Source organism: Heteronotia binoei, chromosome 4 (genome assembly GCF_032191835.1).
Source record: "Heteronotia binoei isolate CCM8104 ecotype False Entrance Well chromosome 4, APGP_CSIRO_Hbin_v1, whole genome shotgun sequence".
Classification (NCBI taxonomy): Eukaryota; Metazoa; Chordata; class Lepidosauria; order Squamata; family Gekkonidae; genus Heteronotia; species Heteronotia binoei.
In genome coordinates this window covers 68,864,282-68,888,737 of record NC_083226.1, presented here as the reverse complement: position 1 = coordinate 68,888,737, position 24,456 = coordinate 68,864,282, and the positions used below count along the sequence as shown (strand labels likewise).

General features: G+C 43.9%; 1 protein-coding gene across 2 annotated transcripts in view; it reads right to left on the bottom strand.

The window, feature by feature from the left end:
• The window catches only part of VPS13A (vacuolar protein sorting 13 homolog A), a 313,415-nt gene that overhangs the window by 214,928 nt on the left and 74,031 nt on the right, over positions 1 to 24,456 (bottom strand). For both annotated transcript variants that reach the window (XM_060237484.1, XM_060237485.1), the window contains exons 22-24: positions 24,073 to 24,190; positions 12,664 to 12,802; positions 11,697 to 11,784 (exon numbers count right to left, since the gene is read on the bottom strand). In XM_060237484.1, the coding sequence (XP_060093467.1) occupies positions 11,697 to 11,784; positions 12,664 to 12,802; positions 24,073 to 24,190 (345 nt within the window). The remainder of the gene's footprint in view (positions 1 to 11,696; positions 11,785 to 12,663; positions 12,803 to 24,072; positions 24,191 to 24,456) is intronic.

Here is a 24,456-nt window from a genome sequence, read left to right as displayed (position 1 = left end):
TGTTTTTTAACTTATTTTAAATAATGTTTAAGCACTGTAAACTGCCTTAGGGTGAAATGATGTAATGGAAGTTTAATAAAGGAATACTAAATATATAGCACTCTCTGTAATTGGAGACTTGCTGCAAGCCCCATCTATTCCAGAAGTATTAAGAATTTTGCATATAGATTGGCTTTTAGAGTCTAGGGTTTGGCAGAGTTGGGAGAAGCGAGCAGAATGCAGATACCATGATTTTAATCTGCATTCTTTTAACTGATTTTCTATTATACACTGTCATGGTTACCTTGCATTTTTTAGAAGTACAATGCAATCTATCCTACACCAGGCCTTGACAAATTTTGTTGGGTTTTAGGATCCAGTCCAAAAATTTATGAGCCAGGCTCATTCTTCATCATTCAGGGTTTCATATTAATGGCCATATTTTCGATTGTTAAACCTAATCCTAAACTCGTCACAGTTTCTAATAACTTCATTAAAACTATGAGAGAACTACTGTAGCATATAAATAAATATAGTGATAACACTGGCTACCATTTTTATCTATTTATGTGATTTTTAGCCCTCTCTCCCCTGCAAACAGGCTCAGGTTGAAGTACAACATAGCAATAAAGCATATTACAATTAATACAATTCAAATAAAAATCTAAAACCCAATTTAAACTACAAGATAGCAAGATGAGTAGGTCATAAGAATATAACTGTGTGACACCAGGAGAGTCACTGAGATAATTATTAGGCCTAGCCCCCATCCAATAATACACTAGTTCACATAGCTGGATAAGGGGGGATGACAGGGTAGGGGAAGCCAGAAATGATGAAGCAGCTGCTGTCTCAACCAAAAGCTTGGTGAAACAGCTTTGGTGAAACCTCCAGCGGCAACTGGATCGAGGCGGCGTTGCGGTGCTGATGCTGTTAGACCTGTCGGCGGCATTTGATACAGTCGACCATCAGCTACTGACCCGCCGCCTTGCCGACATAGGGGTTAGGGGGTTGGCCTTACAATGGCTTTCCTCCTTCCTCTTGGGTCGGGGACAAAGGGTGGCGATTGGGGACGAGCGGTCCCAGAGGTGCACACTAGATTGTGGGGTGCCTCAGGAAGCAGTTTTCTCCCCGATGTTGTTCAACATCTATATGCGCCCCCTTGCCCATTTGGGCTGGGTTGCCATCAATATGCAGATGACACCCAGCTCTATCTACTAATGGACGGCCGGCCCGACTCTGTCCCAGGGAATCTGGATCAGGCTTTGCAGGCTGTTGCAACGTGGCTTAGGCTGAGTGGGCTGAAGCTGAATCCGACAAAGACAGAGGTCCTTTGTGTGGGTCGCGGCGCTCTGGGAGGGGAAATAGCTCTCCCGGCCTTCGACGGCGCACCATTGAAAGCAGCGTGCCAGGTAAAGAGCTTGGGTGTTTTACTGGAGCCTTCATTATCAATGGAGGCCCAGATAGCAGCCACTGCCAAGTCAGCATTCTTCCATCTGAGGCGGGCGAGGCAGTTGGCCCCTTTCCTAGAGCGTCAGGACCTTGCAACAGTGATCCATGCGACGGTCACCTCAAGATTGGACTACTGTAATGCCCTCTACTTGGGGCTGCCTTTGTGCCAAACCCGGAGGCTGCAGCTAGTGAAGAACGCGGCAGCCAGGCTGTTGTTAGGACTCCCAAGGTGGGAGCATATACAGCCGGGGCTATGCGAACTGCACTGGCTGCCGATTACATACCGGGTCCAGTACAAAGTGCTGGTCATTAACTTTAAAGCCCTATATGGCCTAGGACCGGCCTACCTGAGGGACCGTCTTTCCCCATATGAGCCCCAGAGAGCACTGAGGTCAGCCGGGAAAAATAAACTGACTATCCCTGGGCCGAAAGAGGCTAAACTTCAGAACACTCGTGCACGGGCCTTTTCAATCGTGGCCCCTTCCCTATGGAATCAGCTCCCGGAGGAGGTGCGGGCCCTGCGGAGCCTTGATCAGTTCCACAGGGCCTGCAAGACCACCCTCTTCAAGCTAGCGTATACGGACTGCTGAATTACGGTTGTTTAACAAAGGGACCCGCCAATATGGTTCTGTTTAAAGACCTGTGTAAACTGACAGAAATTAGCGTCGGAAATACCACCGTCACTGTCAGATTAAGTTAAATTTTAATTGTATACTGACTGGTTTTTAAATAATGTTAATTTTAGAGTCTTATATTTATTTACTGTATGTTTATAAATGTTGTTAGCCGCCCTGAGCCTGCCTAGGCGGGGAGGGCGGGATATAAATAAAATTTTATTTATTATTATTATTATATTTGTTTTACAGGCCCTTCAAAACTGTAATAAATCCTGGAGGGCCCTAATCTCAAGTGGGAGTATGTTCCACCAGGCTAGAGCCAGAGCAGAGAATGTTCTGGCTAAGGTCAAGGCTAGGTGTATTTCTCTTGAGCTGGGGATCTCCAGTAAATGTTGCTCAGCATAAATCTCTTTGGGGAACATACTGGGAAATGCGGTGCCATAGATATGTTGGTCCCAGACCTCATAAGGCCTTAAAGGTTAGAATCATAATCTGGAACCTAATGTACTACACAGCCAATCCAGTTGCAAAGCACTGGCTGTATGAGCACCCACACAGACATCCCAGACAGGAGATATGCCCCTGCAGTATGCACCAACCAGAGTTTCTAGGTCATGTTCAGGGGCAGCAAATTACAATAATCTAGTCTGGAGGTGACCACTGCATGGATCATTGTTGATAAGATGCAACAATGGAGGAGAGGCAGGGAACCAACTGCCTGACCAACAAAAGGCTGATCTGGCAGTATTGGTGATCTTGATGTCCACTGAGAATGAGATGTCCAAGATCGCCCTCAGATTCCTCACTGTTGGCACTGACATTAAAGCTGCCCTGCTAAGGATTGGGAGTTCGATTCCTGATCCCACCCCTGCCATGACTCAGATACAGGACCTCCGCCTTTGATGGATTTAATTTCAGCAGGGTCTGTTTCAAACAATCAGCTACAGCCTCGAAAGCCTCAGCCAAAATATCTAGGGCAGAAGTTGGCTGGCCATCCATCAACAGATACAACTGGGTATCATCAGCATACTGGTGACAACCCTGTCCAAAAACCCAGAGGTGCATATGGATATTGAACAGCATCAGGGAGAGGATCACCCCCTGAGTGATGCCTCATATCAAAGGGTAATACGGAGATGCCCTCTTCCCAAGGACTACTCTGACCATGGAGGAAGGAGACCTGCCACTGCAAGGCTGTCCCCTGTATCTCCACGTCAGTGAGGCAGCGGGCCATCAGATCATAATCAGACACTGCTGTTAGGTCAAGCAGCAACAGCAGTGCTGACCTGCTCAATCCAGGTGTCTCCAGAGGTAATCTGTGAGGGCAACCTATGTTGTCTCCATCCCATAGCCAGGGTGGAAACTGAACTAGAATGCATCTAGGATAGAGGCATCATCCAGAAGAACCTGAAGCTGTTCTACCACTTCTCTCTCAACTACCTTGCCCAGGAATAGAAGGCTCAACACTGGGCAGTAGTTGGCTAGAACCAAAGGGTTCAAAGATGGCTTCTTTAAGAATGGTATCATCACAGTTTCCTTTAAAAACCCAGGGAAGGTCCTTGAAGACATGGATAAATTGACAATTTTCCCCAGGGGAACCTGAATTCCATCACTGTTGGCCTTCACAAACCAAGACGGGCATAGGTCCAGGAGGCAAGTGGTGGGCTTCACAACTGCTAGGATTCTGTCAGCTTCTTCCTGAGAGAGTCAACTGAAGTGGTCCAAGATAAGACCAGAAGATGACCAAAGTGATTCCATATCATGTTTTAACCATCACCGAACCAAAATGCTAACATCTAATGCTAGTCTAACCTCTCTCCAGTTTTCAGAATTCCATGAGTGCTCTCAAAAGTTCTATTTAATTTAAAATTGGGCGACTATATTTGGCAATAAATAACTGTATCCATCACCACTGAATGGTGTGTTTACATACAAACAAGCAAATTACATTTACATACAAACAAGCATCTACATTTATTTTTATGTCATGCAACAAAAAAACCAGATTGGTTACCTGTAACTGATGACCTTTGAGTAGTTGTCTGTGCAGTCACACACTTGGGTATATATGATTTTCAAGGTCATATCAGAAACTCTTAAAAGACTGGGACTGTGTCAACCAGAATGGCATAAGAGCTTTTTAAATCTTCAAGATGGCCTCTGCTAAGGCACAGTATCCAAGTGTGGGACTGTACAGACATCTCAAAGAAGGTCATATGGATGCAAAATGAAAAATTAACTTTGGATCCAGCCAGCTTTTTTGGGTTGGATCCAGCCAGTTTCTTTGGTCAATTTTGGCTAATTCTTCTCTTTATTACAGCTTCCATTCTGCATTGCTTTTGTCCATGCAGCTGCCATGATCCTGAACACAGCCATTTTGATGGTCAAAAGAGACACACACCCCTCCTCCATTTTTCACCAGTGGAACAACTGGTTGGATCCAGCCCTTCATACTTCCACTGAAAACTGCTGAGAGCATTAAAATAAAATTATTGCTGAAAATATCAGGCATCACAATGGAATTCCTAGGCACTATGGCAGCCTGATGCCTGGAATTTGTTGAACCCTGTTCTACACCCTAAAGAAATGACTGGCTAAATATGTAAATCAATAAATAAAGGTAAAGATAGTCCCCTGTGCAAGCAGCAGTCGTTTCCGACTCTGGGGTGACATCACATCACGACGTTTTCTCTTTTTTTTTCTTTTTTTTTTTTTTTTAAATGAAGTTTATTCAAAACACATAAAAAAAAATACATACAACACCACTTAGACCAGACAAAACATGTAACAACACAATCCCAGTGAAGAACATACAATAACCCCCACCATTCCACCCACATAAATAAGGAGTTAAACAGGTTCTATCAGATCACAGTATCAATGTCTTACCATCATTCCAATACTTTCAGCCCAAAGATACAATGGTTCCCAAGATTTCATACATTCTTCCCAGTTACCATCTCTTAATCTTACTGTCAAAATGTCCATTTCGGCAATATCTAATACCTTAGCTAAAAATTCTTCCTTATCCGGAATTTGAGGAAGCTTCCAGTACTTCGCATAAAGTATTCTTGCTGCAGTTATCATATGCAACAGTAGCTTTTTTTCCCCCCAGGGCAGATTTTCTTTACAAATACTCAAAAGATAAAGTTCTGGGACATGCTTAATCCTTTTCTTACGAAAAACCTTATGAATCCATATATTTACATAAGTCCAAAATTTTTTGGCGAATTCACAAGTCCACCAGATATGATAAAGTGTCCCCTTAATTTTTTTACATTTCCAGCATTTGTTGTTGTACCTTGGGTTTATTTTAGCTAATCTTTCTGGGGTAATGTACCACCTGTACATCATTTTATATAAATTCTCTTTTAAAACTATTGCTTTAGTCAACCCGATATTATTTTTCCAAATTTTTTCCCACTCCTCTAACTCAATCGTGTAGCCAAAGTCCTGCAACCACCTTATCCAACTTTCTTTAACTACTTCCTTCTGCATCTCATATTTTAAAAGCCACTCATAAATTTTAGAAATAAGCTTCTGAGGTTCGTAAATTATATTATCAAATTCATTTATCTCTGAGTCTTTCGAGAACCCCCGACCTCTATCTTCCTGGAACATCGATTTGACCTGACACCTCACCCACCAATCCGGAACTATGTTTTCATCAAGTATTAAGTTGTAATCTCTATCTAGTAATGTAGCATAATTATACGACTTTCCCCAATCATAAATATTCGGGTGAGTAACCGCTTCCACCGGGGATAGCCAAAATGGGGTATGTAAATATACTCTCTTTTTAATTTCGATCCAAACCTTATAAATTGCCTTACGTATTCCATGTCTTAAAAAGTCACTATTTCTCTGCGGTGGATGGTACCAAATATATGAGTGCCAGCCCTTAATTAATCCAGCACCTTCCAAAACTAAGAGTCTTTTATTATCCAGCAAAAGCCATTCTCTAGCCCAGGCTAGACACGCTGCCTTATAATATAATGTCCAGTCCGGTAAGGCCATTCCTCCTCTTGATTTAGCTTCCTGCAGGACTTTTAGCTTGATCCTTGGCCTTTTACTTTGCCAAATAAAAGCCAAAACTTTTCTGTTAAGTTTTTGTAAAAACGACTTAGGTAGTTCGATTGGGATCATTTGGAATAAAAATAAAATTCTAGGGAGAATGTTCATCTTAACCGTTGCTATCCTTCCTAAAAGGGAGATTTGCAAACCTTTCCATTTTTCCAAGTCTGAATCAATTTCGTTTAGGATCTTCTCATAATTGTCTTTATAAAGGGATTTCACATCGTTTGTTAAAAATATACCCAAGTATTTAATTCTCTTTTCATGTTTAAATCCTGTTTTGGTCTCTAGTTGCCTTATCTGTTCTATGCTCATATTTTTTGTTAAAAACTTTGTTTTTTCTCTATTAACTTTAAATCCCGATACCTCTCCGAACTGTTGTAGTCTTATTAACAATTTATCAATAGCAAGAATTGGTTCCTCTAGAGTAAACAGTAAATCGTCTGCAAAAGCCTGAATTTTAAATTCTTGTTCTTTTATTTTCAGGCCCCTAATTTCTTCATCCTCTCTTATCTTTTTAATTAAAAGCTCTATTGTCATTACAAATAAAAGGGGCGACAAAGGACAACCCTGCCTCGTCCCCTGTTGTATCTCAACCGCTTCTGATATATTCCCATTTATATTTATTTTCGCTGTTTGTTTAGAATATATCGCTTCTATACATCTTTTAAAATTCTTGTTACAGCCTATCGCTTCCAGTACTTTACCCAGGAAGTTCCAATTAACGTTATCGAACGCTTTTTCTGCGTCGAGGGAAATACCTGCAAATTGCTTTCCTGGGTGTTCTTTATAGTATTCTATAATATTTAAAAAGTATCTTAAATTCCGCTGCATCCTTCTCCCAGGAATGAATCCAGTTTGGTCCTCATGCACAATACTTGTAACAATTTTCTTAAATCTCTCTGTCAGAATTGTCGCAAAGATTTTGTAATCTGCGTTCAGGAGGGAGATAGGTCTATAATTTTTTATATCTGTTGGGTCCGTCCCTTGTTTGTAGATTAAAGAAATTAATGCTTCCCTCCAAGACCTTGGGATTATGGCCGATTGTTGTATTGCCTCTACGACTCTCTTATATGGAATTAAAAGCAGGTCTTCAAAAGTTCTATACACTTCAACCGGTAGGCCGTCCAGCCCCGGTGTCTTATTGGATTTTTGTTTTTTGATTGCCTCGATTACTTCATGAATCGCGATAGGGCTCTCCAAAATTTCTTGTTGTTCTTTAGATAATTGCTTAATATTGGCGCTTTTAATATATTCCTCTTGTTGCTGTTCAGAGATTTCTTGCTTTCTATAAAGATTTCGATAAAAACTTTGAACAATTTGCCTCATTTGATTTTCCTGTGTAACTTCTAAACCTGCATTATTTTTTAACGAGCTTATAATTCTTTTGTCTCTCTCTTTCTTAAGCTTGTACGCTAACCATCTACTTGTTTTGTTGGCATTTTCGAAATAATTTTGCTTGGCCCATTTGAGTTTCTTTTCTAATTCTTCTGTCAACCATAAATTAATTTGATGTTGCGTTGCTTGTATTTTAGCTTTTATCTCTTCAGTGTTTCTAGTCTTTTGTTGTTTTTCATGTCCCTTCATCTCATCTACCAAGTCATTATATAATTTCATTCGCTCTCTGTTTCTTTTAGCTGTGTAGCTAATGGCTAACCCTCTAAAAAAAGCTTTAAAAGTATCCCAAATATTTTGTATACTTGTATCCTTTTCTAAATTGCATTGAAAAAATTCCTTTATTTCTTTTTTCGTTCGTTCCAAGAACTTAGTTTCTTTTAATATCTGGAGATTTAGTGTCCATCGGCTATTTCTTGGTGGGTGTTGCAAAATCACCTGCACTGGATTGTGGTCCGCAAATGTTCTAGGTAAAATATTAGCTTGATTAATTAGAGGGACCAAACCTGTTGACGTCCAACACATATCGATTCTGGACCAGCACCCATATGGATGAGAGTAAAATGTAAACTCTTCTGCTTGGGAATTTTTAACTCTCCAAATATCAACCAAACTTAACTCTTCTGCCATTCTAAAAAAGGACTTAGGTAAGACGCTACGTAGTGAAAGTTTCTTGTGTTTGTCAAATTTTTTATCTTTTTTAACGTCAAATACTGCGTTATAGTCTCCTATAATACAGCAATCTTGTACTTGCAATTCCACTAACTTGCCATGAAGCTCTTTATAAAAAATTTTTTGCTTATCATTAGGGGCATATATGTTCACAACGTAAATTTTTCTTTTATTAATTGTGGCCTCAATTATTAAAATTCTTCCCAATTCATCTTTGTATATCAATCTGGATTCTATATTTTGCTTGACATATATGGCCACCCCTCTTTTTTTTCCGACATCGCTTGAGTAATATAACTGTCCCAATTTTTTATTCTGCAAAAATTTGATATCATCCTCTTTTATGTGTGTCTCTTGTAGGCAAACTAATTGGGCCTTGGTTTTTTGAAGCTGCAAAAAAATCTTTCTTCTTTTTTTGGGTTCATTTAACCCATTTACGTTTACCGATATAATCTGTAATCCCTTCTTGTCTATCATCCTAGTAACGCCTTACTACCTGATATATGCCCCTGATCTCTCTTTGTATGCTGTCTTGTTTTAATTCTTTCTCTTTTAAATTTCTGATTATCCTCTTCCTGCTTCCCAAACGGGTCTGTACCTTCTTCCTGTTCCTCTTCTGCATCAGAACTTTGGCCACTTAAATCAACAAAACTATTCCAAAAATCCTCCATTTGTGTCAAATTAGTGATATTTTGTCTTTTATTTTGATAGATAAAAAAAACACCCTCTGGGGTCAGCCACCTAAATTGTATTGACTGCTTTACTAACCAGTTCGTTAACTTTTTGTATTCAAGTCTTCTCTGACGGATTGACCATGGAACATCTTTTAAAACTTTAATAGTCACACCTTGCCAGATCAATCCGTCCTCTCTTGTTTTCCGTTGTATTTTTTCACACGTCACCACTCGGGAAAACCTGATCAATACTTCTCTTGGCAAGTTATGTCTTTTTGTGTACGCTGTTGAAACCCTTTTGATCCAATCAACCTCTCTCAAATCTTCCAATAATGGATCCGTCCCTTCTACATTAAAAATTTCCAAAATTTTTTGTTCCAAGTTCTCCCCCCTCTCTTCCGGGACATTCTGTAGCCGAAGTATATATGCAGCCTTTTCTAACTCTAATCTGACGACTCTGTCCTCCAATTCTGTCAAGTCTGACCTATTTTCCCTTACCGTCTCAGCTGTCATTTTACTTTGGTCTTCCAGATTTCCCATTTTAGCCGCTAAACTATGCAGCTGTTGGGTGTTAGCTAAAAGCTGCTTTTGAAAGTCATCCACTTTTTCATTGGTCTTTTTAATTTCTCCCAAAAGATCAGTTTTCATTTCCGCCAAGGCCTCTTGGTTTTGTTTAAAACCTGCCATCATCAAGGCCTGCAGTTTCTCTATAGGGTCTTGATTCTCTCCTAATGGTATAGGTTTAGGGCCTCCTGGAGATGTACCTTGCCCCAGTTTCTTGACTTTCGCCTCCAACTGTCTCTCTTTTTTCTCCTTATCTCCCATTTTTTAAATAGTTCTCATTCACAAATCAATACAAAATAAATAATATCCACCTGCCTAGTCTTTTTAACTCAAACTGGTGTCTGACCCTACTTGCTATTAATACCAAGTCTCCCTCTACAACCAAAGCTTCAATAAGGTTCTTTTTCAGTACGGTATGGCACTCATAAGAATTTTAAAAGATCAGGAAAAGTAATGCCAACAGTGTCAACCATTCGTTTTCTAGCATCAAAAAAAAAAAAAATCCCTAGTTCATTAAATCAATATGTCAGTAATCCAGTGTTCACAACACCAACGATTAAACAATTAAGTTAAACAATTAAATTTAAGTTCATTTACAATTATGTCCGTTTTCCTCTCCTTCTTTCTTCTTCTTTCCCTTCTTCTTCTGTGTTTTCCCTCTTATTATTTCAGTTAGCAAACATCTCAGTTCAATTCTAATTCCAATCAATTCTCTCCCTTTTCCAATAAGACCCAGTCTGCTATAAAATCTTAGCCAGGTCTAACAGACCATCTCACACTCTCTGTAGCTGGGTCTTAAGCAATGTATCGGTAGTCTCAGTTTATAGTTTATAGTTCAGCAGGAAGCCTACGAAAAATATTAAGTACTCTCCCCTGTTATTAATTCAGGGGATTCTTTCCAAGAAATACTAAAAGAACCCGAGTCTATAATCTTTTACTTCCGTCACTCGTTCCTGCCGCTCTTAACTTACAGTATTCTCCGCCGCTCCTCGTCGTCTTAGTTCTTACAATGACTGATAAGCCTCGGCAAACTATTTGGCAGACCTCCAATGTTATGCAAAGCACATCTTCTGGAAACTTAATCCTCGCTCTTTCCAGCTTCCCGTCGCCTCAGCCCCTTGTTACGAGTCAATTCACCTCCGGCGGGCCTCCGATCCTCCGATGCCTCGGACTCGGCTCCTCTCGCTCCGCCGACCGCCTCACCCGCTGCAGCCGCTAGCAACTCTCACCCACGCGGCCAAACTCAAACACAGCCACTCCTCCAGGCCGCTGCTGCCGCCGCCGCCGCTTCTCCTTCCCCCGCAACAAAAGTTGCCAGCTCGTCCTCTCTCCGTTGCTCAGGTAGAATTTTTTATATTTCTTTCTATCCACGCTTAACTCTTTGTTATCTTTAATTTGGGATAGTCTATTGGGTCGCTTCTGCCCCGTCAACTCCTACTCCGGTGGCCTGGTTAAAACGCCGAAGCGTCGGAAAGCCCCAGGCGGGGGAAAGGTGGGGGAAGAAGGGAAGCCTCCGCTGCCCCACTAAACCCCTGCCAGCTCCCCCAAGCTTCGAAGCGTCGTACTGACGTTTCTTAAGAGGCTTCCACAAACGGGGAGCCTCTCTGGAGCCCTCAAAGTCGCAGCGCACGCCGGAGCTCGGCAAATGCCCTGTGTCTCACCACGCCATCTTACCGGAAGTCCCCACATCACGACGTTTTCACAGCAGATGTCTTACAGGGTGGTTTGCCACTGCCTTCCCCAGTCATCTACACTTTCCCCCCAGGAAGCTGGATACTCATTTTACCAACCTCGGAAGGATGGAAGGCTGAGTCAACCTTGAGCCAGCTATCTGAACCCAGCTTCTGCCGGAATTGAACTCAGGTCATGAGCAGAGAGCTCGGACTAAAGTACTGCAGCTTTACCACTCTGCATCACAGGGCTCTTAGACAAAATCAATAAATATGTAAGCATAATACATACTGGAGAATAAATGGCTTATTAACTTGCTTCCCTACATAAAAGTTGTTCTTATTTAGCCACAGTGTGTGTGTGTGTGTGTGTATATATATATGTGTGTGTGTGTGTGTGTGTGTATATATATATATGTGTGTGTGTGTGTGTGTGTATGTGTGTGTATATGTATGCATATATATGTGTGTGTGTATATATACACACACACATATATTGGCCGCTGTGTGACAAAGAGTGTTGGACTGGATGGGCCATTGGCCTGATCCAACATGGCTTCTCTTATGTTCTTAAAGAAAAATAACATGAACATATTTACCACTTGATCCAGCTACTGAATGAAGTTCGAGAACAGGAAACAAAGTTGTTGACATTTGTGGTGTTGTTAGCAGAGAAGATACTTGTAGCTGAAATAGAAAGAAACAAACTAAGCTATTTAACTTAATAAGTTTGGCTAAAAATATATATTTAAGAACTGCAGCTTCATTACATGCAACTAGCTAAATCTGAGGAAATGAAAATTACGACATTATGCAAACTAAAAGACCACTGTAAACAGCAACAAGAAAAGTCACATGAAATAACATGGAAATAATCCCAAAAATGTAACAAAGTTAGGAAACATTTATTAGTCTCCAGAACTTGCAGTTCGGAACTTAGAACAGGAAGAGTGGGAAGATGTACCTGAAAAGAGTACAACATACTCTGTTTTTCTATACTGATGCTAAATGGTTGATCCAGGGGTTCTTGCTAATCTCACAATTGCTCTTTTTCAGCCTAGGTAGATAGATAATTTGGAAGCCCTGGTAGTGTGCGGGTCCAATCCCATAAAACTGCCCTATCCAGACAGTCCTCTTTAGCAAAGATTTCAGGTTTTCACGGCTGGTAACATCATTAGGGTTTGTAGAATCTTTCGGGATCAAGTGCCGTGTTCTACTGGAGAAAGTTTTCCTTCCAGACGTTTCATTCTCAGCTGCGGAGAACATCCTCAGTGGTGCTGCAGCTGGAGCAGGCGCCAAGAAGATTTGAGCGCCTGCTCCGGCTGCAACGCCACTGAGGATGTTCTCCGCAGCTGAGAACGAAACGTCTGGAAGGAAAACTTTCTCCAGTAGAACACGGCACTTGATCCCGAAAGATTCTACAAACCCTAGTCCTCTTTAGCATTAACTTCTTCCAGCTGGAAAGAACATAATGCCCAAATGCACAAGAAGCAGTATTGTTAAAGCAGAAATAACCACATATATATTTAGTGAAGGATTTTCACCTATGAATTTAGTTATACTTGCCTGGGAACTTTGTGGAGGAGAAGTGGTGTCAGGAGGACTTTCTGGTTTTGGAATGCTATCAATTAGCTTCAGAATACATTTAAGCTTCTCATCAGAAATGTTGAAATAGAGTAATGGCAGCTCACCAGACATTTTATATCTGTTACACAAAGGCAACCCATTAGAAACAAACAAATATAGTCATGCAAAAGTGTAAACTAAAAAATGAATATTAATCCCTGTGTAAAATTTTAGAAACATACTGAACACTGTATAATTGGCAACAGACAAAAAAAACAGGTTGCTTACCTGTAACTTATGATCTTCGAGTGGTCATCTGTGCAGTCACACTGATGGGATTCAGGCGCCTGCGCCGATCACGATCGGTAACTTCAAAAGCTGCGGATTTCCGCGCCCCCGGCCCGGTGCGCATGCGCACCCCCCCCCCTTGCGCATGCTCACCGAGCCCGGAGCGGACATCCCGCCAGTTCCTTCTGACCGCTGCGTGATCCGCTGATGGACCAGCAGCAGTGGGGAAGGTGGGCGGGTAGTGTGACTGCACAGATGACCACTCGAAGATCATAAGTTACAGGTAAGCAACCTGTTTATCTTCTTCGTGGTCTCTGTGCATCACACTGATGGGAGACTAGCAAGCCAATATCCTACCTGGAGGAGGGTGCTCTGGTTCATCAGCAAGACAGCGACTGCAGCACCGCTCGGCCAACCGAAGCTCCTTGATGCCATCTCAGGTCCAACGCATAGTGCCTGACGAAGGTATGCGGCGAGGACCACGTGGCTGCTTCGCAAATGTCTCTCAAAGGCACTCCTTTCATGAAGGCCGTCGAGGTGGCCATCGCTCTGGTGGAGTGAGCTCTGATGGGACCCGGCAAGGGCCTCTTATTTAGCAAGTAACAGAGTTTTATGGTCTCCGTGATCCACTTAGAGATCCTCTGAGTCGAGACCTTGCTCCCTCGTGATGCTGGGGCATACGATAGAAGAAGTCTGGAGTCTTTCCGTAGCGGCCCCACTCTATGTAAGTAAAAGGACAGTGCTCTCTTGACATCTAGTGCATGGAGTCTGCGCTCTCCGTCCGTAGTAGGGTTCGGGAAATACACTGGCAAGTATATTTCCGTGTTTAAGTGGAAAGACGATATCACCTTTGGGAGGAATCTGACATCAGGTCTCAGCCAGACCCCTTCCGCACTAAACCGTAAGTAAGGGTTGTCACAACGGAGAGCGGCCAGTTCTCCAACTCTCCTAGCTGACGTGATGGCTAGTAGGAAGGCCGTCTTCCACGTTAGCAACTGAAGTGAGCACGTAGCCATAGGCTCAAATGGTCTTCCCGACAAAGCTTGCAGGACTCCCGGGAGGTCCCACGCTGGAGCCGGAAACTTTATTGCAGGGTACAGTCTGGCAAGGCCACGAAGGAACTTTTTAGCGTCTGGGTGAGTAAACACCGAGTGGCCCTCAATGTGCACATGCCTAGCTGATATGGCAGCCAAATATACTCTGACTGAGGATACCGTTAGTCCCTTATCAATCAGGGCGAGGAGGAAGTCCAACACAGTGGGAAGACCTGCTCTGGAGGGGTCTACCCCGTATAGTGAAGCGAATTCTACGAATTTGGCCCACTTGTAGTCATAGGACTTCCGAGTGGATGGCTTCCTGCAATTGAGAATGACTTCCTGCGCCCTTGCTGATATTGGTGCTGTTATAGCCTCCACGCCGTCAATTTCAGGTGCGGTGCGTCGTGATGGGTCACCCGCCCCTGATGCGACAGTAGCAGATCTGCGGCTGGGGGAAAATGATGAAAGACCCCTCTGGAGATGCTCAGTATTGGGGCAAACCAATGTTGCCGTGGCCACCAGGGGGTGATAAGGATTCCCCGCGGTCGTTCGCTGTGAATCTTGTAGACCACCCTGGTGATGAGCGGAATGGGGGGAAACAGATAGATGTGTTGCCCTTTCCAGGGGAACAGGAGGCCGTCCCCCAACGATCTCGGATCTGCTCCCCCTCTGCAACAGAAGTTCTTGCACTTCGAGTTGTTTCGGGTAGCAAATACGTCCACCTCTGGGGTCCCCCATTTCTGAAAGACTGGTTGAAGGAACCGCCAGTTGATTTCCCACTCGTGAAGCATGGCACCTCCGCGGCTCAGGGAGTCCGCACGAGCGTTGAGAGTGCCGGGGAGATGTGCTGCAGTTAGTGTTGTTTGAGTCTCTCTGCAAATCTCCCAAATGCGAAGCGCAAGCAGGCAAAGCTTCCGGGACACTGTGCCCCCCTGCCTGTTTATGTAGGCAAGGGCTGTTGTATTGTCCGTTAGGATCGCTACTGATTTGTTGGTCAGTAGCTTCCGAAAGGAGAGGATGGCATGATGGACTGCCAGTAACTCTAGAAAGTTTATGTGGAACCGTAGATGGCATGGTGGCCACCTGCCCCCAACGCACATGCCGTTCAGATGCGCTCCCCATCCCCATAGGGATGCATCCGTGGTTATCGTCAGGGATGGTGCCCTTCTGTGGAATGGAGCGCCTTCTATTAGATTCCGCCTTCGGTGCCACCAGTGTAGGGAAAGTAGAACTGGTACTGGAAGGACCATTCTGCGTGACGGGTGGTCCCTCAGGTGGTTGAACGCTCTGATGAACCACAGCTGGAGACTTCTCATGTGGAACCTTGCAAACTGGATGACCGAGGTGGTCGCGGCCATCAGCCCTAGAAGACGTTGGATCTGTTTCGCTCTCACAGTGGGGTTGTGGAGGAACTCTGACACTAACGATATAATGTCGTTTGCCCTGTTTGGTGGTAGAAAGGCCATGCACCTTCTGGTATCTAGGATCGCTCCGATGAACTGCGACCTTTGGCAGGGTTGGAGGTGTGACTTTCTGTTGTTGACCTGCAGTCCCAGTTCCTGCAGGAGGGTCAAGGTTATCTGGATGTGGTGTAAAAGACGATCCCTCGAGTTTGCCACCAGGAGCCAATCGTCTATGTACGGGAACACTGTTATCCCTTGTAATCTCAGATGTGCTGCCACTACTGCCATGGTCTTCGTAAAGACCCTTGGAGCTGTTGAAAGTCCGAAAGGCAGCGCTCGGTATTGGAAGTGAGATTTCCCGATAGTGAACCTGAGGAATTTTCGATGATCCGGATGTATACTTATATGAAAATATGCGTCCTGCAGGTCCAGTGTGGCCATCCAATTTCCCTGGTTGAGAAGAGGTAGAATGTTTTGCAGGGAGGTCATCCTGAACTTGTGATGAGCGATGAAGATGTTGAGCGCTCTCAAGTCCATGATAGGCCTGAGGCCACCATCCCTCTTGGGGATTATGAAATACCGGGAATAAAAACCTTGTCCTTCCTGACCTGGTGGAACCGGTTCTATTGCGTCCTTGAGTAGAAGAGCTTGTACTTCCTCCTTTAATGTGGGGGATGAAGTGGTGTAAACAACTGTAGGGATGGTAGGGTATTGCTGGAACTCTATTTGGTAGCCTGATTGAATTATAGACAAGACCCATTTGTCTGTTGTAATCTTGTTCCAAGCTTGGACAAAGGGATAGAGCCTCGTCTGGTTGCCAAGGGACGGGGATGGGAAAGAACACGGTGGGGAACAGTCAAAGGCCCTGCTTGGGCTGCCGGTTTCCCTTTTGGCGGGGAGTTGGGGTTGAAGTTGGTAAGTACTTCGTTTTGGAGCTATATTGAGTTTTGGAGAAAGAGCCCGAGCCCTTCGGTCTCCATTGTTGGTCTCCTTGTTGTTTCAGATACGGTTTCTTGTTCCAAGTTTTTGACCAGGGTCGTTTGGTCTGTGACTTTGATGAGGTAGATACCCCTAAATTCCTTGATGTTCTAATACTTTTATCCATTTCTTGTAAAACGGTGTCAGTATTAGCGCTGAACAGTCCGCTGCCATCGAAAGGTAGATCTTCTATATAAGACTGGGTATCTGGTTGGAGGGCTGTGGATCTCAACCACGAATGCCTTCTAAGTGTCACAGCCGAGGAGATGGTTTTTGCCCCAACGTCTCCCACGTGTTTTGCTGAGCTTATCTGTTGCTTTGCCAGTTGGATGCCTTCCTTCTGCAGTTTCCGGATCGCTAACATTGGTTGTTCCGGAAGGGTTGGTAAAATCGTGGACAGTTGGTCCCACAGAGCATATTGGTAGCGTCCCATACAAGCTGTGTAGTTTGCCATCTTCATACACAGTGAGCCTGCTGTATAGAATCGCCTACCCAAATTGTCCAGCTTTTTGCCCTCCCTATCGGGGGGGGTAGAATGGGTCTTCCTAGCTTTAGACGAGGAGGCAACCACCACCGAGTTTGGTTTGGGGTGGTTGAAAAGGAATTCAGCAGTAGACTCCTGAATTCTATACATGTGGTCCAGCCTGCGTGAGGATATCGGTGTCGACGCAGGCTTGTCCCATGCAGATTTGGCCGTGTGCATCATTACCGTTGTTAGGGGCAATGCTACTGCTGTGGAGGTGTCGAGTTGCACGACGTCAAAAACGTTGTCCGTCACTACCGGTTGAGGTTGGATAGTAGTGAGGGCTAGTGTTTGGGCCATCCGCTTAATGAGGTCACCGTAAGACTTGAGGTCCTCGGAAGGGGATATCGGTTGTTCTTCCCCGACCTTCTGAGAAGGTGATGGTTCCTCAGGAGAAGAAAGGTTGCCCTGTTCTTCCGAGGTTGATTCTCCCTCTGACTTAGAGTCCTCCGGGGACTCAGAGCGCTCCGACCGGGGTTGTGGTGTGTCCGGGGTCTTGCTAGGTTCTGGAGTCACTTTTTTGTGTCCTCGGGGCCGAGGGGAGCTCCCCTGTTTGGGGGGTTTTTCGGTGTCGGGAGGTTTCGACAGCGACGCCGATGGTGTATGCCTTGGTGTATGGTACGATGTTCGTGATCTCACCGACGCTTCAGATTGTTGGTCCCACTCCAATTGTCTGGGGGGCAGCCAAGGGAAAACTGACGGCATCGGATAAGAGCCATACAAGTACTGCCACTGTCTCTGGTCCCACGGTATCGGGGGTGGTGGCTTCGTTAGCGGTGAGCTTCCTTTAGGTTTCGGCCTCGGTGAGCGAGTGACCGATGTCGAATCTCTCGATCGGTGCCGACGTCTAGGGCTCCTGGAGCGACTGCGGGATCGGTCCCGACGTGTGCTTCGGGAGCGATGGCGTGGGGTAGTAGATCTGCGTGGGCTGCGCGATCGACCCCGTAGTGGAGTGGTGCGATCGTCTCCTCTGGGTTGAGGTGATGGAGTTCGCGGGCGACGATCTTCGATCGGGCTCTGTTCCGTTCCCGAGCGTTGCGCAAGCTCGATGTCGCGGTCGGAGTCCGACGAAATCGCTATTTGCGTCGACATGGAGGAGAGTGTCGGTGGGCTGAGTCGCCGTCTCGGGGAGGCAAATAGTTTCAGAGGCGGAACTGAGCCTGTTGCCAGTCGCACTGGCGATGTCGGAACGGAGGCCGCAGAGTGCCCGCTGAGTTTGGGCTTGTCTGCCTTTTTCTTCTTCTTCGCCTCGGTGTGGGCTACCTTCTCCTCTCTAGGCCGTTTCGCAGGCGTAGAGGAGTCCGACTTCGGTGCCGAGCCCGCTTTATTGTTGGGGCGATCGGCGTCGGTAAGGGCCCTGTCGGCATCGACCGACTCCGATGTCGATGTGGTCGACATTTTCTTCGGCGAAAGTGCTCTTTCCATTAGTGCAGCGGCTAGACGGGCTGCGCGATTTTTCTTTGTTTGCTTCGAAAACTTCGAGCAATGCGAACAGGAGTCGGGAATGTGGGACTCTCCCAGGCAGAGTAGGCAGAGAGAATGTCCGTCTGGCGGGGCTATCTTGCTGCCACACCTCGTACACCTCCGAAAAAATCCCCAGCGCCTTTCCATGCGTGGCGGGAAGGATGAGGGGGAGGGGAGGATGGGAGGGTGGAAAGAAGCGGGAAAATCCCGAACAAAAATCGCCCCTTTTTCCTTTTAAGTCCAACACAATAAACTAAAATAAGAAAGACAAAACAAGAAATTGGAAATCCACAATCCTAATATATATAAGGACAAAGCACCGACCGTAGCGTGAAGATCAACTGATCCAGGCGGCGGTCAGAAGAGAACTGGCGGGATGTCCGCTCCGGGCTCGGTGAGCATGCGCAAGGGGGGGGGGTGCGCATGCGCACCGGGCCGGGGGCGCGGAAATCCGCAGCTTTTGAAGTTACCGATCGTGATCGGCGCAGGCGCCTGAATCCCATCAGTGTGACTGCACAGATGACCACGAAGAAGATCTTGACTTTACATTCAATGAGGATTTAAACACACGTATTATGCTATGCCAACCACGGGCTTCTTCCAAGTAATTGCTGGCCCACACATTTAGCAGGACACACACCGGATTTGGTCTATTTTACTGCTAGGGAGACCGATCTGGAGCTGGAGGAGTTAAAGCTTACTTTCCCTTGTCATGGACAGATCACTACCTGATAAGAGTTCAAGCTTATGACTTCCTCTTTCTTTTGCAGAGGTGATGATATTGGATTTATATCCCACCCTCCACTCCGAAACTCAGAGCAGTTCACAATCTCCTTTATCTTCCTCCCCCACAAAAGACACCCTGTGAAGTGGGTGGGGCTGAGAGGACTCTCACAGCAGCTGCCCTTTCAAGGACAACCTCTGCCAGAGCTATGGCTGACCCAAGGCCATTCCAGCAGGTGCAAATGGAGGAGTGAGGAATCAATCCTGGTTCTCCCAGATAAGAGTCCGCACACTTAACCACTACTCCAAACACCAAACCACTACACCAAAGCACAACACCAAAATGGGTGCTGGACTCATTAAGATGATCCGTCCCAGGTGCCTGATAGATCCTGTTGACACGTGAGGATTTTCTCACCTTGGCTGCTGGTGATTCTGTCAAGCCTCTGACCACTCTCTGGAATAGGGAGATGGCCTGGGCAGTTAACATAACTGCTACTAATTGCCCTCTCCTCTCAGATACAACCAAAGAGTCTCCCTGGTTCACTTGGGAGCTGATGGCAATGAAATGGGAAAGACAACAGCTAGGGTGCTGCTGGTGGTGATGAAATGAAAAGCCAATATATCTCCTCCATTACTGCATCTGCACATTATTGTCAAACAGAGTTTTTTTGCGTGTAATTCAGGGATTTCTGCATCACAGCCCAAAGGATTTGAACTCTGACTGCACAACAGCCCACTGTAATCAATTTTAAAGACAAAGTTGCTCAGATCCACTCTAGGTTAGATGCCAACGTCGATGCAGGTTCAGGTGATGTACCGCTGGCATTTGCTTCTTTGATTTATGCAGATAGAATCCCAAAGATGTGGACAAGAACACTGGACACGTCAGACCTACCACAGGTGTTCTCAAACCCTGCCCTTCCTTCCTGGCTGATAGAAGCTGCCAGGGGACACCAGCTGAATGGGTAAAGGGAGTGCTAAATGCTTCCTTGAGAACAATCATGTTTCTTGTGCTCAAGGAAGCAAAGATTAAATTTTATTTTTTGTGTAGAAAAAATCCTCCCATGAGCCCTACTATGCTGGAAAATTTCCAGTGAGTCTCCAATCTTCCATTTTGGGCAAGGTACTAGAGCAAGTTGTTGTTTCTCAGCTCCAGGGGTTCTTGGAAAAGACTGATTTTCTGGATCCATTTCAATCTAGCTTCAGGCCAGGACTTGCAACAAAGACTGCTTTGGTTACCATTAGATCCAGACATTATGTTACTGAGTAAATGGTCAGATCCAAACAAAAATTTTCAATGTTATGAAACAAAGCATATTTTACTATCAGTAGCCGTACAACATTAGCTACAAAATTGATAACGCAGTCTATACCTACAATATCAGATTGGCAACACTAGTTATGGGAACATTTTGTAATAAGCAAAATATCAACTAACATAATGACAATTTCTCCAGAAGAATATGAATCTAACTTTGTGACAGCCTGGTTTACAATAGTAGAGTATTTAGCAGAACAAGAGGTAGTACCACGGAATCCACTTTATGCAAAAATGTTGCATTTCCAACAATCTTTTCCTTTTCTTTTCTCATGATATTAATACCTTTACTTGTATTTTGCATGCAAAGGCATTGTAACCAAACCACATGCTAGGTCTTTTGTCATACCGTAAATAAGCTTGACGAGTTAAAATAATTCTTTCTTTCTTTCAAAAAAAAAAAAAGACTGCTTTGGTAATCTCTACTGAGAACTACACAGGGAACATGTGACTTTGCTAGTTCTGCTGGATCTCATCAGTCTTTGATACTATCAACCATAGTAACCTATTGAGTTGCCTCTCTCAGCACTGAGACTAAGGAGTACTCTGTTACAGTGGTACGAGATGTATCTAGCGGGTGTCAGTTTCAGTATTGGGGGATTTCTGCTCTGCCTCATGGCCATTGACCTGTATGGTGCTGGAGGGTTCCATCTTATTCCCCCTCCTCCTGCTATTTAATAGCTATATGACTGGGGAAAGGTCATCAGAAGGTATGGAATGCGGTGTCACCAATATGTGGATAATATCCAGCTCCATCTTTCTTTTCCACTTAATTCCAAGAATACTATCTACATTCTGAACTGGTGCTTTGAGTTGGTAATGGGCTGGATGAGGGTGAACAAGTTGAAATTTAACCTGAACAAGGCACAGTTTCTCTGGGTTAGTAGAAAGGCACAAAAGGGACTCAAGATCTCTCCACCTTGGAGGGATTATAACCCCTTTGAAAAGCCAGGTTCATGGCTTGGGAGTACTGCTTGACATAGCAGTCACCTTAGAGAACCAGGAGGACGTGATGGTTCAGAGTGCTTTTGCTCAGCTGTGACTGGTGCATCAGATGCATTTGTTCCTGGTTCAGTCAGATCTAGCCACAGTGATCTATGTCTTAGTTGCATCATGACTGGACTATTACAATGCGGTCTACTTGGAGCTACCCTTGAAGAGTACTCAGAAGCTGCAGCTAGCACAGAATGCTGTGGTCAAGTCCAGATATGATCCCAATACTAGAGCAATTACACTGGCCACTGAATTGCTCCTGAGCCGAATACAAGGTATTGGTTCTTGCCAGGGAATTAAGGTCACAGGAAGAAGCTCTCCAGACTATCTCACCAATCAAAGAAGTATGTCTGATGGGCACATGAGAGAGTACCTTTTCATCGGCAGTGAAATGCACAGCAGCCAAGAAGGTCTGAGCGCCTGCTCCGGCTGCAACGCCACTGAGGATGTTCTCCGCAGATGAGAACGAAACGTCTGGAAGGAAAACTTTCTCCAGTAGAACACAGCACTTGATCCCGAAAGATTCTACAAACCCTAATATTTATTTTTATGTCAAACGTCTATCCCGCCCTCTCCACAAGCGGACTCAGGGTGGCTAACAACATTCATATTTGCAAGTTAAAACTAATAAAACATAGTTACAATTTAAAAACATTATGTGGTGCTGGTAAAATAAAGTGAATAAAGTAAAATAAATTTTGTTCTTTAATTTTAAAATTTAGATTTCCCAAACTGACTCCATTTATCAGTGATCTTACTAAACAATTTTGTAAAATAAAATAGAACCGCATATCTGTGAAGAAAGCAACAGCAAGAATATTGATTCACCTGAAATGCGGTATTAAACAAGAGCTGTACAGACACCATGGGCCACCAAAAAGTCAAATAAGTAGGTTCTAGATCAAATTAAGCCTGAATTCTCCCTAAAAGTTAAAATGACTAAACTGGCCACATTATGAGAATTCAAGTGTGATGGACTGTCAAGGGTTAATGCCTTAAAGAGTCTGAGAACTTTTGAGTGACAGGCTGTACAAGAGGAAGTCTATAGAGAGAGTCAATTGAGAAATGACAGTTGGGAAATGACAACTGAAGAAGAGACAGTTTAGTGCTGACTGTGTACTAGGAAGGAGGCAAAGAGGAATGAGAGGCTCACAGAAGATTCTCATTCAAACCAAAAGTTACTAATGAAGAGAAGTAACCCCTGCCCAGTGAAAACAAAGATAGCTCTGAAGAGAGGCGTTATCCTTGGTGAGTACATACAGAAGGATTTGAGAAACTTGGTTGTACATTCCTGCCTTCTGAACATGGAGTGAAATTCAGAAACCTATGTTTGCAAGTCAAATCACAAACTGAAATGAAAGCCTCTCTCATCAAAGTTTCAAATACCTTTTTGAAAAGCAAAAACACTGTTGGCAACATAATATCTGTATTCAGTGTGATTACAGTTACCTCAGTTTTTATTATCTGTTCACCTCATACATTCTACCCTTGATTCTGCCTGACCTTTCCCCCTCCAAGTTAAATAAAATACTATGTTTATTTTTGAACTTTCAAAAGCCTCTCGTGTGCCATTACAGAACTAAAATATAAGTAGGTGATTTAGTCTCTTCCCTCAAGTCCCTGGTTAGGCGAGCATCAAATATACATAATAACGTGACAGGAGGGGAGAGCAGTAACAGACCAACAAATAAGGAGAAAACACGTCAGGGCCACTCAGCAAGAAAGAAGGAAGAAACAAAAGGAAAATACTGTATGTGAGGGAGGGAAGAGGGAGAGATTGCCATAACAAGACTCACTGGAAAACAAAGCAAAGCTAGGAAAAACTGAAGGCAGTAGGAAAAAGGGGAAAACCCAACATGAAACAGATTGACTCAATAAAGGAAACCACAGCCCTCAGTTCGCAAGACCTGAAGAAGGCTGTTAATGATAGGACACTGTACAGGTCACTGATTCATAGAGTCATCTTAAACTGGAAGTGACTTGATGGCACATAACACACATACACTCACACCTTTACAGCAACAACTTGCTTCCTTACACAAATTTTTAACATGCAAATGTAATTTTTATTATCCAACAAAAATCTGTATGTTACTTAAAGAAACACCAAAGTCTTTAAAGTGTCACTAGACTCCTTTTTATTTTTGCTGTAACAGTCTAAATAGAGTTTTCCTTCAGCTATTAGTAACCAAGTTGGTAATCTGGCTGTTCTGCTGGCAGTGCAATCATGCAGGCAAAACAATTCAAAGCATTTAAAATTAGCAAAACCTTATCATTTCACCAAATGTTACTTTACTCGAGGCACAGCTATTTAGAGAAGGCAAGGTTCAGATCCTAAATGGAGCACTTTTAAAGGACATTTACCTTGTGAAGGGTTATACATTAGTCTACCCATAATTTCCTTCCTAGATAGAAAAAAGCATTTCTTCTGATTACTGTCCACAGGTGGGCATAATATTTGACAAAGGTGTATATGTGAAAAATCCAATGTTTGTTGGCCTGAATAACAAAATTGATACTCAACATATCATATAAGAAAGGCTATAGAATTTGAGCCTGTGTGCATTTGATTTTGTGTGTGTTCCTTCTACTGCAGTCTTTTCCCTCCATCATATAAAGGGTGAAGACAGTCTAACTCAGTACTTTAAAAATTAATATAAACAGTAAAAGATCTCATACTTAGGCATCCTTGCATCTGTTACAACCATTGCTCTGCTCAGTTCCATTTTCACATCTAGAGGCTGCAATATATGTTGAGATGAAGACCGCAAATTACGAGCCTCCTCCCAGTTTTCATCTTAAAGAAAGAAAGATACTACAATAAGTCTGATATAACAGCGCAACACACTTGTTTACCCAAAACGTACATATCTAAGTTTTTCTTGGTGGTAGAAAGTGTCATCAAGTTGCAGCCAGCTTATGGAGACAAGTAGGGTTTTTAAGGCAAGAAACATTCATAGTTGGTTTGCTATTGCTGATTTCTTTTAATACAGAATAAAGTAACAAAAGGATTCTAAAAACTAATCTCTGTGCTGGGAAACCAGAAATATCTTCCACTCAGAA